We start from the raw sequence: 13,537 nt of genomic DNA, 5'->3' as shown, positions 1-13,537 counted from the left end.
GAGGTTACGAATAGACAGGGGGTCAGAGGCACCAGAGGGGCCAAAGCTGATGAGGTTGTGGGGAGAGGCGTTGAAGGTTGTGCCACTCTTGTTGCGCCATCTGTTCAGGGGCCTTTCTCCATTCACGTCTTCTTCCCACGCAGCCACCGTGCCACGCCCTCTTGTCCACACGCCGATCATGGGTCCAGGAACACTATTCCGAGGGGTTCTATTCTGACAACTACATGCACAATCCCCCCAGGTCGACTCCTTTGTGGCAAACTGACCGAACCGAACCCCCCGTTGTTTCCTCGTCGTACTTGAGTGGTACACCTGGAATATGGATGTAGCGGTACCCAAGCCTGGTCAATGGCCGGTCGATCCCCAGGAGGACGAGGAAATCCGAAAAGATCGCATCTGGGTCGACGGCTGCTTCGACTTCACTCATCACGGTAGGTCTCCCGCATGAATCAAAAAGGTAAGCCGGTCTAACCCCTCCAGGTCATGCTGGCGCACTGAGACAGGCCCGTCAGCTAGGCAAAGAGCTCTACGTTGGACTACACTCGGATGAGGAAATCTTGGAGAATAAAGGACCGACGGTCATGACATTGGATGAGCGGTGTGTATTTTCCTCTGTGTATGTTTTGTCGCGGCTCCAAAACTAAGCCTTTAGCAAGAATCGCCGCCTGCGACGCTTGTCGATGGACTACCAAAGTCATTCCCCACGCTCCCTATGTGACAGCCTTGCCGTGGATCTCCCACTATGGGTGCTGGTATGTCGCCCACGGCGATGACATCACCTCTGATGCCGGCGGCGAGGATTGTTACCGTTTCGTCAAGGCCGCTGGCCGCTTCCTTGTCTTCAAAAGAACGCCTGGAATATCCACCACCGACCTGGTTGGCAGGATGTTATTGTGTACTAAGACGCACTTCATCCGGTCCTTGACAGACGAACTACAGGGTAAGAGTGACGGTGTGGTCGATCCAACCAAGGTCGCTGCTGGGGCCGAGATGCTCGAGAGAATCCAAGACTACGCCATGGACGAAACAGCCTCGAAGCCTGGCGCCGAAGTATGGACTTGGGCTAACACTCGGGTGAAGAAGCTAGGAGAGCAAGAAGCCGACGATGCTGGGACATTCGAGAAGATTGTTCCTGGAAGGGGCCCGAAACCTGGTCAACGTGTAGTCTATGTGGATGGCGGCTTCGATCTCTTCTCCTCGGGGCAAATCGAGTTCCTCAAGCGAGTCAACCAAGCGGAGAACTTCGAGGCCTACGTGGTCGCTGGAGTTCACAACGATGACGTGATCAACCATTGGAAGGGCCTCAACTATCCCATCATGAATATCTTCGAGCGCGGGCTTTGCGTCTTGCAATGCCGTTTCATTCACGCGGTGGTTTTTGGAGCTCCATTCTCTCCTTCAAAGGCATACCTGGAAGCGATACCTGTGGGAAGGGTTGCCGCAGTATATCACGGTCCGACCACGTTCATGCCTTCGACCTTTGACCCATACGTCGACGCGAAGGAGATGGGCATCTTCCGTCAGATCGAAGGTCACCCGTACTCCCACGTCAATGCTGCCGAGATCGTTGGTCGCATCATGAAGGGCAGGGAAGCCTTTGAGGAGCGCCAACGACGCAAAGGCGAAAAAGCTGTCGGGGAAGAAGCTGTCCGACAGCGAGAGATCCTCGAGCAAAAGCAGGCTGCATTGGAGGCGGAAAGACGGGCTGCGATGGAATGAATCAAAGAATTGTTCTTGAGTTCTTCATCATGCGCACTTGATGGCCGGAGAAGACTATATACATTTGCCCCGTTTCAAAACGCAATAGATTTCTAGACAAAGCTCCGGCAGGGGTACCTGCAGGTAATGTTAGCGAGAGATAATATCTTTCCAGAGGAGAATACATACCCGTCTCCATAACTTGTCGGTCCGATCTCATACTTGACGTCTTTCTTGTGTCCATATGCCACCGGCTTTGGGGGCAGGCCATGCTCTCCCAACACCGCCGCGGCCTTTTCTTGCTCGAAATACGTCGCTAATCCTTTCTCCCCTTCCTGCTTCGCGGCCACCAACTGCTTGCTGCCCTCCTCGCCAGCCAACAACTTCGGACTCGGGTTCGCCGCACTTCCCAATGTCAACAGCCCCACCACATCACCCTGTGTGACCGTGCTCAGTGTTGGATATGCCCTCCGTACATCCCTCTTCCAATACGGATTGTCTGCGATGTCGGCGGCCGGGGTGGTGACAGCTTCGTCGTACGACTTGGGATCGAGACCGCCGGGAGTCGGGTTGCGGAAATGTTTTACGGGGACGCCGTTGCTGCGGTTGGGATCGACGACCAGGAGTTTGCGGAGCGTCTCCCAGATGCCGACGCTTTGCTGGGTATATTTCTGTGGAAGAGAGTGAGCCAAAATGATTTTGGGAGGTAGAAGCAGCTTTGCGGGTTGCCATGCTGGGGTCGTACCTTTCCAACCGCGACGACATCTTTGATGGGTTTCGCGGCCATTTTGGCCTGTGTTCAGGAAAGGCGACCTATCTCCTCCTGACAAGCTAGTGATTCCCACGGCGGTTCACGAGGAAACACGAAGGAAGAAAGAGTGGACAGTCTGAAGCCAATCCAAAGGACTCGTGGCGATGGTGGGTTGCTGGAAGGGCATCCTGCGAACATCGAGCTGTCGATCCAAGTGCAAATATCATGGTCTGCCGTAGTGCTTGGCATTAGTGGGGTGGAGCACAACGCCGTGTAATGCAATCAATTCCATACACCATGACACCCCAAGCCTAATAGGATGAAGTACAGAGGTGATCGCGAGTCGTCATTTGTAGGTTATATTCCGCATGCCTTCGTCTCGAGTGAGGACATGTATGTAGAATAGAAGGCAGAGTAACGGGCTCGATGAGAGAGGTTTACAACACGGACCTGGAGTTGGGCACTCCATGAAACTTTGCTATGGAGAGAATGAACAGACAAAGCAGAATGCCCTGCGGCCTAAATCCATGCTTGCGTGCCAAAAAGGCCCAGTTGTGTCTGCCTTATTATCCAGAGTGTGCCGCTATCGCATGTCATTCACCTGGGGTATCGCTTCGTTCATGGTCGCAAAATGCCACCTCCCAAAGACGCCTTCGCTATGCAGTCAAACCCACTCGTCCTAGAAAAGCTCCTAACCGTCCACACCGACATCCTCAAAGACATCGTCGTCATCGTCGTCAATGCCGGACTTGGTGTCCATGTCTGACTCCTCCACCTTTGGCGCAACCTCCACGCCCGTTGGATTCAGTAAAGTCGTATCTTGCTGCTTGAACTCTTGCTTCAACTCCCACTTGCCATTGAAATCACCGGACTTCCACATGAATGCGATTTCCGAGAGCGTTTCGCGGAGATATGCTTCGGGTTGGTTGACCTTGGCTTTGAGGTCGCGTAGACCCCAGATGCGATGCTGACGGAAGAGATCCAAAAGTTTGTCGATGAGGACATGCTTGTCCACACGCGCCGCACGGGTTTCCTTTTGCGCGTGCTTCCTTGCCTGAGCGCTCTGTAGTCCAAGAGTTAGTCGCGTCTAAGCAGCACGGGCCCAAACACGGGTTCGACATGGTCTGCTTACCTTCAAGACAGCTTGTCTTTCGCTCATCGTCATAAACGATCTGCTGTTCTTCTCTGGATCGTAGTCGCCAGTGGCAAAGATGGCTTGTTCTCGCTCCGGAATCTTGAGGAGTTCTGCCGCCTGCTTGTTCTCGAGTACAAAGTACTCATCGTTCTTGACCGGTACTGCCTCGAACTCCTTTGCTATTGTGCCCGTGATGGCTGTTTGTTTTGGTATAGGTCGTCGAGCGTAGGGCACGAAGCGCCCTTTGTTTTCCTTTTTCTTTTGCTCGCGCTTGTGTCTCTCGTAGAGGAATGAGCGGCCCTGTCCCGGGTTGCCTTCCTCATCGATATCGTCCCATGCAAACGTACGGGGTTTGTATCCTGGTAGATCTTTCTCCGAGAAGACCAACGCTTGTCCAGGTCTCCGTGATCGTAGTTTTTCAGGCGGCGGGTTGAAGAGGTTGTATTCTTTAGGCTCGTTCTCGAACACTGGCAGCGGGTATAACAGCATGCTGACCTATGAGCCATGTCGTTAGTCATGTTTCGCGTGCACATGTAATTTGCTCAAGACCATGAAAAGGGCAAGCATACTCTTGATGGATTTGACTCTGCGCCTTCTACCCTGATTCTCCCAATTTCGATCTCGTCTTCATCTTGCAGTTTAGAGAGTGTCTCCCATAATGTTCGCGGAATATGACTGAGCCATAGTTGTTGCTGTGCCTGTGAGAAATCGAGGTCACCGGCATCCTCATACATGTCATCATCTTCGTCGACGAAAGGTGAAGGTGTTTCGTCCATGGACTCCATCTTAATGTTTTGGTCAGGCGCGGGTTCCAGCTTGACCCTGGGGATCCCGGCTCCTTGAAGAGTTGCCATCTTTAAAAATAAACCGTGTTGGAAAGAAAGAAATTGGCCGGGATGGAATAGTAAATGACACCCTTCGGGTCGCAGGTTGAGGAGTGAGGTCTAAGTTCATACAGGCTACGGGGAGACAATGACATCGAGGTTTAGACATTCGGCCAATCACAAGTTGGAATTTCCAGCCTTGTCGAACGGAGCCTTACTCGCGCGTTTACAGAGTCTTCGGCTCTTTGGGCCGAGGTAGGAGCATAAAGACTCTTGTCCACACAGTTTTGGCTGTGCTTGACCATGTCTTTTCATATAGTTACATGTTACCTCGGTCGAGTCTTACAATAATTAAACGCAGGGCCGTACTCCATTGGTACACCCATTTCCAGTGCTGAATTGTCCCTAGCATGCGTTCGCATCCTCTGCGGTAAGACCTTCCTCCATTTCAAGATATGTCCCAGTGTCAAGAAAGCCCGGCCATCGTGCATATCTGGGAGAGTGCACGGCCCACCTCAAATACCATTCGAGTCTAGGCGAGATCGTTTACCTAGGCTAGCTCGAAGCTTGGATGCTTTGACGTAGACATGTATCGGCTGATGGTGTCGTGATGAAGACACAAAGGACTACCACTGACTTGATGTGTCATATTCATCATCTCATGGACGCCCGGACATCAGGAACGGTATGAGGTGTGATGGCGTTTCGAAGGCTGGGGAGAGAGTCAGCTGCAAGTAGGGCGAGCCAGGACGTGCTACATCTTACAGGAGACATGCTTGTCTTCATGTGTGGTCGCTGAAACCCGGTCGATCCGCTCAAGCGCACTTCCAGCCATGGTGTTCTGGTGAGACCGCTAGCGGCGATGAATTAGTTTCCCAGTCGGTCCGTGCAATAATGTCAACCTGAATCACAACTTAGAACGGCCTGTTACCTCGCTGCATGGCAAGCGGAAGAACGGCAAGGATGAAGTGTTCGAAAGATGAACAAACTTGCGATCGTCTGCTTATGTATACCCTTTCGAGATCAAACTAACATCAACGGTTGCCGCCGGAAGCCATCGCCAATGTGAGAGATAGCAAGGTCAACCGCCCCCTGTTGGGTGGCCGTGAGATGCTCTGATCGCTGCAACATCTTGAGGGGCAGCACCAGCTGCATAGCCGCAACAACGTTGATCTCCTGGAAACCCCTTTGGGGATGGTGGCCAGATACAGATGAATGGAAGTCCCCAGTAGGAGTTACATCGCCCAGTGCGTATGCTGTCAGACCGATAAGTTCCGATGCAGTCATTCGCATAACCGCCCGATATTTGGAAACCTGAAGATTAACGGTTGTTGGGGACTGTTGGGGGTCGCTTGGATCGGCGTTCATGCGGAGCTTCAGAAGTTCGATCAGAGCCTCATACAGCTTGTACCGCGCAGCCAGGAATCGCAGCCAATATAAGAAAACCCAAAAGCTGTAGAAATGGTAGAGAGCGTGGGTCGGGTAGAGGGCCCACATAGTACCGGCTGTCGTGGCACGTACGCTCATCATATCCCAGCCTGGCTCGTCTTTGCTCCAGCCAGCCATGCTTTCATCCAAGGTTTCGCCGTATTTCAAATAAACATCAGCCGTCGTGTTGTTAAGGGCAAGCTGACCAGGGCCTCGACCCAGAAAATGCTTGATTTTCTCCAGAAGTCGAGCAACACGGTGGAAGTATGAAGTGGCCTTGTTTGCGGTTTGAGACGGCACAAACTCATGCTCATCTTGGTAGACGTCGATTTCTAGGTTGTCGAAATCCTTAGAGGTAACCGAGTTCAATATGAAGAGTCGCATTTGCTGGCGATTGTCAGCAGGGTAGAAAATAAGAACGAGCATAACCCACAATGGCGGCTTTGAAAATTCGGAAGATTTTCTCCCCGCGTGCCGTCGTAAACTGCGACATTCCTCGTAGACGCAACAAGTTCATGGCTCCCCTGACGTGCAATAGATGAGACTGCCACTCTTGCTCCAACGATCGCGATTCGGGAGTTGTCCGACCGTGCATTAGCACCACGCTGACCATCTGGGTATGCTTTAGCATGGTGTCCAGCACGCGATCCCTCGAACTTACCTCGTAGAGTCCAAGGAGCCAGACAGCAAGGACAGTTTCATCTTGAATGCTTGCAGCTGTGTCACGGATGGTCGCGTTGGTCAAACTCAGCGCATGGCCGTACTCTCGACCAGTCTGTAGCCTGACATCCTTTCCACTGTATCTATCGGCCAAAGTCATTCGAGATACTGCCATTGCAGCCTTGTGAATGCACGAGCGAGGATCGGCATTCTGAAGCATTCCCGGTAAAAAGTCGAGGACGGGGAACGAATAAAGCCGACCTGCTTGGAAGCAGAACAGATTGAGGAAAAAGCACAGCGACTGGTGTTGAATGTCGTAGCGCAAAGGGGGAGAGATGGAGCGTCGAGTCGTTGGTAATTTCCGCAAGGCCAATTCACCTGCATCATCCTCGATCTTGACTTTGTCGGGTGCAAATTTGTTGGCAGCAGGAGTCGATGAAGTCAAGAGGTTCTCTCCAGCAATGGCAGGGCGAAGCGGGAATATGGAGGGACCGGGTCTCTGATCTCTTGGGCCTGAATCCGAGGGTTCGCCCTTTGGTGGTGTCCGAACTCGCAGATGGACTTGGTATGGATATCCAGGGCACGGCTTGCGCAGCTGGGCGCATTTCCTGCAACCCGGTCTCCCTTCGTCGCACTTATGCCTAATCAGTCACAACTCACGATATTCGACGAGGAAATTCTTGCCTTGATCTTTCGCTTCTTGCAGCGCGCACAACCTGTACTTGATCTACCAGTATTGCCCATAGCATCCGATAGGCATGAGGGGAGGTAGAAGTGAGAGAAGCCTATGGGGCAGAGTAAAGGCCACGTAGAAAGTGACAGTCGACAGATCGTGTCGAGTCAAATGTTGGGATGCGTCTCACAGCCGAGCGAATGGTTTAGGGAGGAGCATCGATGGATGGCCGTTCCCCGCCAAAACTCATAACTCTTCTTCCTTGAACGTCTCCTGGGAATTGAGAGCGGCCCCAGAACCTTTTGCCCGGCTAACGATGTAACCGAGCGTCCAGTGCTGTTTGGACCGGGACTTGTTCAGCAGCTTTTCTCAGGTCGGCGGTCGGCGGAACAAAAAGACAGGCCACATGAGAGTTCGATGCAGAGTCTCCATGAAGATACGCACGGGAACACGCAGAAGCAAAGGTTGTTCAAAGGTCCCTAGCCAAAGGTAAAAGGCATCAATCCCAAACTAGCTGAAGTTCACGGAATCGGGCAACTAGCAGTCAGAGAAGGAGGGGGAATACTCCTGGCAAACCTGTTTAGCTGACCAAACCTCTTCTGGTCAAACGCGCTGACCGTTGCGGAGGGTTTATCCCGATGCTTGGCAAATGATTAGAGCCTCTCTGACTCCCGTTTCGAATTGACTCCCAGGATCTGAACAGAGATGCCTGAGCAACTAGCAGAGAAAAGGAAAGGCTGATGAACTGGCGTGAAACCACAGGTCGCCCAGGGTGTTCCGCCCGCGCGAGTCAGCCTCGCGCAGGAGTCATGGAACAAGTCTACACCACCCCAAGAGTCACTCAACACCAGCAATGGTGGTATACTATGGCCTAGGGAGTTCGTGTTCTGATAGAGCGCGGGAAAGTTCCTGGTAGAACCAAAAGGCCCGCAGTCTGCCTCTGGTTCCAAGAATAGCTGAAGGCGTCCATTGATGTGGTATGCGACGAGACGACCGTCGTCTCTTAGAGTTGCTTGTTTTCCATCTGGACGTGCCTCAGCCTCAACCGGACAAGTTCCGTCGGGACATTCTGATTGGCCCTCGCTCAACATTCCTTATCCAGTCGCCGTTAACCTCGCCTACACCTTCTGCGGGCGCCGTGCAAACACCACTGCCTGCGCCTCCCCGTCATTCAGCTTGATTTCGTTTTGTGAGCAATGCGTGGTCTGAAACTAGGCTGATCTTGTGGGCATGCGCCGTTTCTGCTACGAGGAATAAGTCCGCGGAGAGAGGCATGGCCTCCAGGTTGGTGTTGGTCATTGGCGACCTCTTCATCCCAGATCGAGCGCCGGTAAGCATTCGTCCTGTATGGTCTTTTCACCGCGCAACAAGCTCACATTGACTCATAGGAAATTCCGCAAAAGGTTGACCCTCCTCCAATCGAAGCTCTAGACTACACCATGCAATTCTAACTCTCCGTGGCGCAGTTCCGCAAACTCCTTGCTCCGGGAAAGATTGGACAGGTTGTGTGTTTAGGCAACATCACAGACAAAGAGACGTACGATTTTCTACGGCAGACTGCCCCAGATCTGCACATCGTGAAAGGCGACTTCGACACGGAAGCATCCAATTTAGCCCTGTCGAAAGTGGTACAACATGGAGGACTTCGCATTGGGTTCACGCACGGTCATACGATCATTCCGCAGGGAGATGCGGATGCGTTGCTGATAGCCGCTCGCCAAATGGACGTTGACATCTTGCTGTGGGGTGGTACGCACAAGTTCGAGGCATACGAGCTTGAGGGGAAATTCTTCGTCAACCCTGGCAGCGCCACGGGCGCATTCAGTACAAGTTGGTTGTCCATTGATGAAGACCCGGTCCCCAGTTTCTGCCTGATGGATGTACGTGGAGCAATGACAGACTCCCTTGCGGTTCCTCACTGACCCCGGCTTAGATCCAAGGAGATGTCCTCGTATTGTATGTCTATCAACTGCGAAAGGATGAGAGTGGAAATGAAAATGTGGCTGTGGAGAAGGTTTCTTTCAGAAAGCCAGCCCCGGTCGAGGCATGAGCGCCATCACGCACCCTATCGAATGTAGCAACCACCTCAAGTGACGGGTAGACTGCGACAATACTGAATACAGCGACGGCATAAAGGCCTGGATCCCGACCATGTTCAATGCGGGAGCAGTGGAAACCTCTGAAGTTTCCAAGTGCCGAATATCTCAAGGGGCCCGCCTTGTTTCAAGCCATGAAACTGCAATATCCAGAGACAGGCCCATGGCTTTCACTGATAGAAGAGAGACCCCTTTCGGGAAAGCTGCATAAAAGACGGTGGAGGATTTGAGAGTTATAGCGACAGAGAGACCCGTCGATTTAGTGGATATAAGTTCTTGACACTGACAGACATTCCATTCCGGTGTATGCTGATTCCATGTTGTTCAGCCATAATAGCATCAACAATTCTCCGTCCCTCCCACCCTCCCACCAGTCTTGTCTGTTGAGAAATTCAAGTTTGCAGAGATATTGCAACTTCGACCGTCTTGATCCACCTGATCCGTGCTTCGGGGAGATTCTCTGCCTCGTACGTTGGCCTCTTTCGTTTCTTCCTCCTTCGCCGGTTGTGGTTGGGTAAGGAGTCGTGCATAGCTGTATCATTTGCACTTTGTTCTGCCGCCGACATTCCCATTTGTGCCTCAGCCAGTGTTGACTGGCTCTTGTTCTCGCCGGAACTCTTTGTAGCCACGTCAACACCACCCAATAACTCCAGGGTCGTATCGCCGCATTGCAGTGTTGAAGGCTCGGCCGGTTCTTCGAGCGTACCCTCTTCGACATCTTCATTTTTCTCGTTCTGTCCTGGATCGTCATGCTCGGCATGCTCGTCTTCCTCCTCCTTTTCCTCCTCCAAGTCGTCAAGCTGGACGATGTCGTCCACCGTGCTAACATTCCCCGTCCTGACCTCAACCCGACACAGCATGTCCTTCTCCTTGTTCCGGAACCACTCGCCCACCCGCAGCGCCTGGCCCATTGCCCGCCCGCTCGCCTTGACGAGCACCTCCTCCTTGTCGCGGGCGAGTGTCTCGTTCGCCTTCTCGGCCGCCCTTGCGGGGTGTCCTCCCCCTTTTCCGTGTCCATGTTTCCTCGACGCGAACCCACCCCCAGCGTCCTCGAGTGCCCGCCGCTCAATGTGCACCAGGTACTTCTTGACCCGCTTGATCGCCGCGACCACGGGCGTGCGCGCCGACACGTAGACCACTTTCGGCGTCTTGGTCCCCGAGGAGCGCAGGTCCGCGACGGGCGCGTGGTTCAGAGGGCGTCGTTGGATAGTGGCGTTCGCGGGCAGGCGCGACAGATTTTGATTCCGCTTTTCGTGTCGGAGAGCCTTGAGTTCATTCGCTAGGGAAAAAGGTAGAGGTGGTGCGGTCGCTGCTGCTGCCGCCGCAGCTGCTGTTGAGGGGGACATTTTGGTTTGTCGTGTGCTGTGCAGGAAACTTTTGGAGGGGTACACAGAGAGGGTGAGAGCGAGAGGTAAAGAAGAGACCAAAGCGGTCCTCGAGGAACGATTGACAATGCAAAGTGCAGGAATGGCTGAACAGCTTGGTCACATTGTAGGTGTTGGCATCATCGATATGCGGACTCATCTCATTCTGTCTCTACAGGAAGAGAAATCATGTCCCTCGTGCCGAGTAAATACTAACGATTATTTGCGTTCAAGCGATGAAATTCATGTCCTGGTTGCATGCATGGATGTATTTTGACAAACACGGTCTAGTGCAGAATTCGCGCTATGGGCCCGCCTATTTCTGGGGCGGGGCGGGGAGATCTTTTCTGGTAGATAGATACATATTAGACATAACCACACCCGCTGCCGACACAGATGTGACATATCTAACAGCATGTGGATAGGCCAAGAGACAGAGTATTACTACCTCCTGTCTCCTGCCTTCCAAAGCGTCGTGGTCTGATTACATAGAATGGTCACCTCCAAGGCAAGCAAGCATATTCCTTTCTGAGGACTACTGCTTCAAACACAGTCATGGTCCATACATTACAAGAAAACTAATACTCTGCAAGTCGTTCCCAAGTTTCAAAAGACACAAAGTGTACAATGATACAAGCACCGAAAGAAGGGCTCTCGAGCCTTGCCCCCGCGAATCCCAGCCTCCTCTTCTGCACGTAAGCCTTGGAGATGCACTCTTGGTGACCTGGCGATCTATCTACCATCTTGGGCAGAAGAACATCGTCCTGTGAAAGATTCTGTGTCTCGTCGTACAGGGGCAAACTTGCGTTCCAGATCCTTTCCGCCGTAAAGGATGTCTCTTGTTGTAGCTCGTCATCCGCAAATCCACCGTAGATAATGTTGTATCCCATGTATCCATACCACAAGGTACCTGCGCCAATACCAAAAGCCATAGACCATTTCAAGACCAGGTTTGAATATCCTTAGGATCGAGGGTTTGGTTTATTTGCAGCGTGAAGCCTTAGCCGGTGGTAGTCGTTCCGCCATCCCAATAACATGTTAACTGAACCGGCACATGGCCCGTATCCATGGGCATGTCTGTGCGACAAACATATCCCGGCATTACTGTTGGTATTCGCCGATTATGCGACGTCTCACATGGATTGGTAGACAATGGCCCAGGGCCGGCTCCATGGTTCTCATCAGGTTACAGGCGGTCCCAACTGATGAGCACTTTGTTCCTGACTTCGGAATGTTGGCTCGCCGTATCTGGGTCGTCCTAACCCCATTGTATGTCCCTGCAACGTCTCCGTCAATGCTCGATTCTCACATCACGAAAGATGCTGCCCATTTTCACCGCTCGTGGGGCGATCTTTGTCGACTTGGCTCGGCCAGTTTCATCCTGCTCCGACTGTGCTCCTAGCCCCGTCCATGCACGATTCTGCGAAAGGCAGTGGCCAATTATCAGCGCAGTCGTCGAACACAAACCAATCGTCCGCTCCAACTAACGGCAAAAACGTCGTGTCCAGTGTTGAAGTCGCGTCCGCCGATGCTTTCGATAATGTCTGTGACATGACTGACGGGGTATCGGTGTGCGTTTGTGAATCGAAATAAGACAGAGACGTTCCAAGATTGCGGGATACCAGTGTCGACAAACGGTGATGCTCTCCGGTACCTGTATTTTCTGGGGTCCATTCCTCTAGGAGTGCTTGAATCTCGGCCGCGTTTTCGTATATATTGGTGTCGTCCAAGTTCACAGAAGGCTCATCCATTACACCCTCTCGAGGCGCTCTCTTGAGATCTTGGACCCGAATGCCCAACTCCTGCAACATATTGGCCATCGCGGCAGGATCATTAGACAATCCTCCTTCAACTATCTTTGTGATCGCGCGGAGAAGGCAATCTCTCTGGGATTCGACAAGCTGGACGTACGCGGCGTTCGGTGGTTTGGGTTCCCTTTTCGATTCTCGGTTTGTTGTGCAAATGACGCCATCTCGTTTGCATTTGTCACATATCTTCCCGGCACTCCATTGGCAACGTGCCTTTTTTAGACGACATCGGTCACAGGCCTTTGGTGTCCGCTTAGGGTAGTAGCCGGATGTCTCTTCTGCCTCGGGAGACAAACGCTGGCGCTTTCTCTGTGGCGGTGATGCCGAGGGGTCGTCCGAGTTTGGACTAGCAGGTTGGTTTGAACTCTTTCTCTCAGGAACGATGAAGAACATGGCAGAGGCTTTTGATAATGCTACTCTCTAGTCTCGGGGGTGGGCAGTCAAGTTTGAGTACTGGGAGACTCGTCAGTCCCATCTGCGTGCCGGCAAATCTCGGTGAGATATATCTCGCTCCAGAGCAACAGATCATGGACCGTGGCAACCGTGGTCCCCTTCCGGACAACGTTGGCTGATGTTCGGAAGTCGGTTGAAGCCCGAGTCACCGATTAGCGTAGCGTGACTTGCCATACGGTTCCTGGAAGGAAATGACGTCGTCTGGGCCAATCACAGCCCCTCTGGAAAAATAATATCCCGCGGCTCAGCAACTTCAGGCATCGTGGCTGCTCCATCCACGTCCGGGCCAGGAATAGGGACAAGGTACCTCGTGCAGAGAGACAGCAATCTATTCTTGAAAAAGTTCAATTCCCATTGGGACGTGGAATCAAGCTTCAGTGGCCGTTGAGATGACATCAGTTATAGGGTCCTTTCAGACGATCTGACACATTCAGCCAGTTTTCCTTTCATGCGGTTCTCAGTCCAACTTACTGCCCCTCCGCGGCTCTCCAGCTGCCAGACCCTGCAGTCGGTATCTCTTATCCGAGCGAGCACAGTAGAGGTCCATTCTATGCTTCCATCATCTTCGATTGGTCCTCGGTGATAGGTACAACTCCCAATGACTTACATTTCCGATTACAATTATTCAATCGCACGACCTCATACGT

The 13,537-nt window shown here is 52.6% G+C and overlaps 8 protein-coding genes across 8 annotated transcripts; 2 read left to right on the top strand and 6 right to left on the bottom strand.

Annotated features, from left to right (window-relative positions):
* Window positions 1-319: 319 nt before the first annotated feature.
* AYO21_01919 (hypothetical protein) lies at window positions 320-1,719 on the top strand (the record flags this gene model as incomplete). The annotated part of the gene is made up of 3 exons (XM_022651900.1): window positions 320-431; window positions 481-598; window positions 657-1,719. 3 exons carry the CDS (start codon window positions 320-322, stop codon window positions 1,717-1,719), a joined length of 1,293 nt encoding a protein of 430 aa, XP_022515644.1.
* A 92-nt stretch (window positions 1,720-1,811) lies between these two features.
* Window positions 1,812-2,485, bottom strand: AYO21_01918 (hypothetical protein; the record flags this gene model as incomplete). Its single annotated transcript, XM_022651899.1, has 3 exons — window positions 1,812-1,836; window positions 1,888-2,369; window positions 2,444-2,485. 3 exons carry the CDS (start codon window positions 2,483-2,485, stop codon window positions 1,812-1,814), a joined length of 549 nt encoding a protein of 182 aa, XP_022515643.1.
* A 655-nt stretch (window positions 2,486-3,140) lies between these two features.
* AYO21_01917 (hypothetical protein) lies at window positions 3,141-4,438 on the bottom strand (the record flags this gene model as incomplete). The annotated part of the gene is made up of 3 exons (XM_022651898.1): window positions 3,141-3,512; window positions 3,582-4,079; window positions 4,154-4,438. 3 exons carry the CDS (start codon window positions 4,436-4,438, stop codon window positions 3,141-3,143), a joined length of 1,155 nt encoding a protein of 384 aa, XP_022515642.1.
* A 993-nt stretch (window positions 4,439-5,431) lies between these two features.
* Window positions 5,432-7,240, bottom strand: AYO21_01916 (hypothetical protein; the record flags this gene model as incomplete). The annotated part of the gene is made up of 4 exons (XM_022651897.1): window positions 5,432-6,223; window positions 6,270-6,449; window positions 6,498-7,091; window positions 7,157-7,240. The coding sequence occupies 4 exons, from the start codon at window positions 7,238-7,240 to the stop codon at window positions 5,432-5,434; spliced, it is 1,650 nt and encodes a 549-aa protein (XP_022515641.1).
* Window positions 7,241-8,442: 1,202 nt separating this feature from the next.
* AYO21_01915 (hypothetical protein) lies at window positions 8,443-9,219 on the top strand (the record flags this gene model as incomplete). Its single annotated transcript, XM_022651896.1, has 3 exons — window positions 8,443-8,499; window positions 8,636-9,049; window positions 9,103-9,219. The coding sequence occupies 3 exons, from the start codon at window positions 8,443-8,445 to the stop codon at window positions 9,217-9,219; spliced, it is 588 nt and encodes a 195-aa protein (XP_022515640.1).
* Window positions 9,220-9,657: 438 nt separating this feature from the next.
* On the bottom strand, window positions 9,658-10,611 carry AYO21_01914 (hypothetical protein; the record flags this gene model as incomplete). Its single annotated transcript, XM_022651895.1, has 1 exon — window positions 9,658-10,611. The coding sequence occupies one exon, from the start codon at window positions 10,609-10,611 to the stop codon at window positions 9,658-9,660; it is 954 nt and encodes a 317-aa protein (XP_022515639.1).
* A 596-nt stretch (window positions 10,612-11,207) lies between these two features.
* Window positions 11,208-11,561, bottom strand: AYO21_01913 (jumonji domain-containing protein 1; the record flags this gene model as incomplete). The annotated part of the gene is made up of 1 exon (XM_022651894.1): window positions 11,208-11,561. The coding sequence occupies one exon, from the start codon at window positions 11,559-11,561 to the stop codon at window positions 11,208-11,210; it is 354 nt and encodes a 117-aa protein (XP_022515638.1).
* Window positions 11,562-12,005: 444 nt separating this feature from the next.
* AYO21_01912 (hypothetical protein) lies at window positions 12,006-12,830 on the bottom strand (the record flags this gene model as incomplete). Its single annotated transcript, XM_022651893.1, has 1 exon — window positions 12,006-12,830. One exon carries the CDS (start codon window positions 12,828-12,830, stop codon window positions 12,006-12,008), a length of 825 nt encoding a protein of 274 aa, XP_022515637.1.
* Between the last annotated feature and the right edge of the window lie 707 nt (window positions 12,831-13,537).

The sequence above is a fragment of the Fonsecaea monophora genome (genome assembly GCF_001642475.1).
Source record: "Fonsecaea monophora strain CBS 269.37 chromosome Unknown Scaff8, whole genome shotgun sequence".
NCBI classification, from domain to species: Eukaryota; Fungi; Ascomycota; class Eurotiomycetes; order Chaetothyriales; family Herpotrichiellaceae; genus Fonsecaea; species Fonsecaea monophora.
The sequence above is the reverse complement of the archived record's forward strand: the minus strand, read 5'-3'. Positions and strand labels throughout refer to the sequence as shown.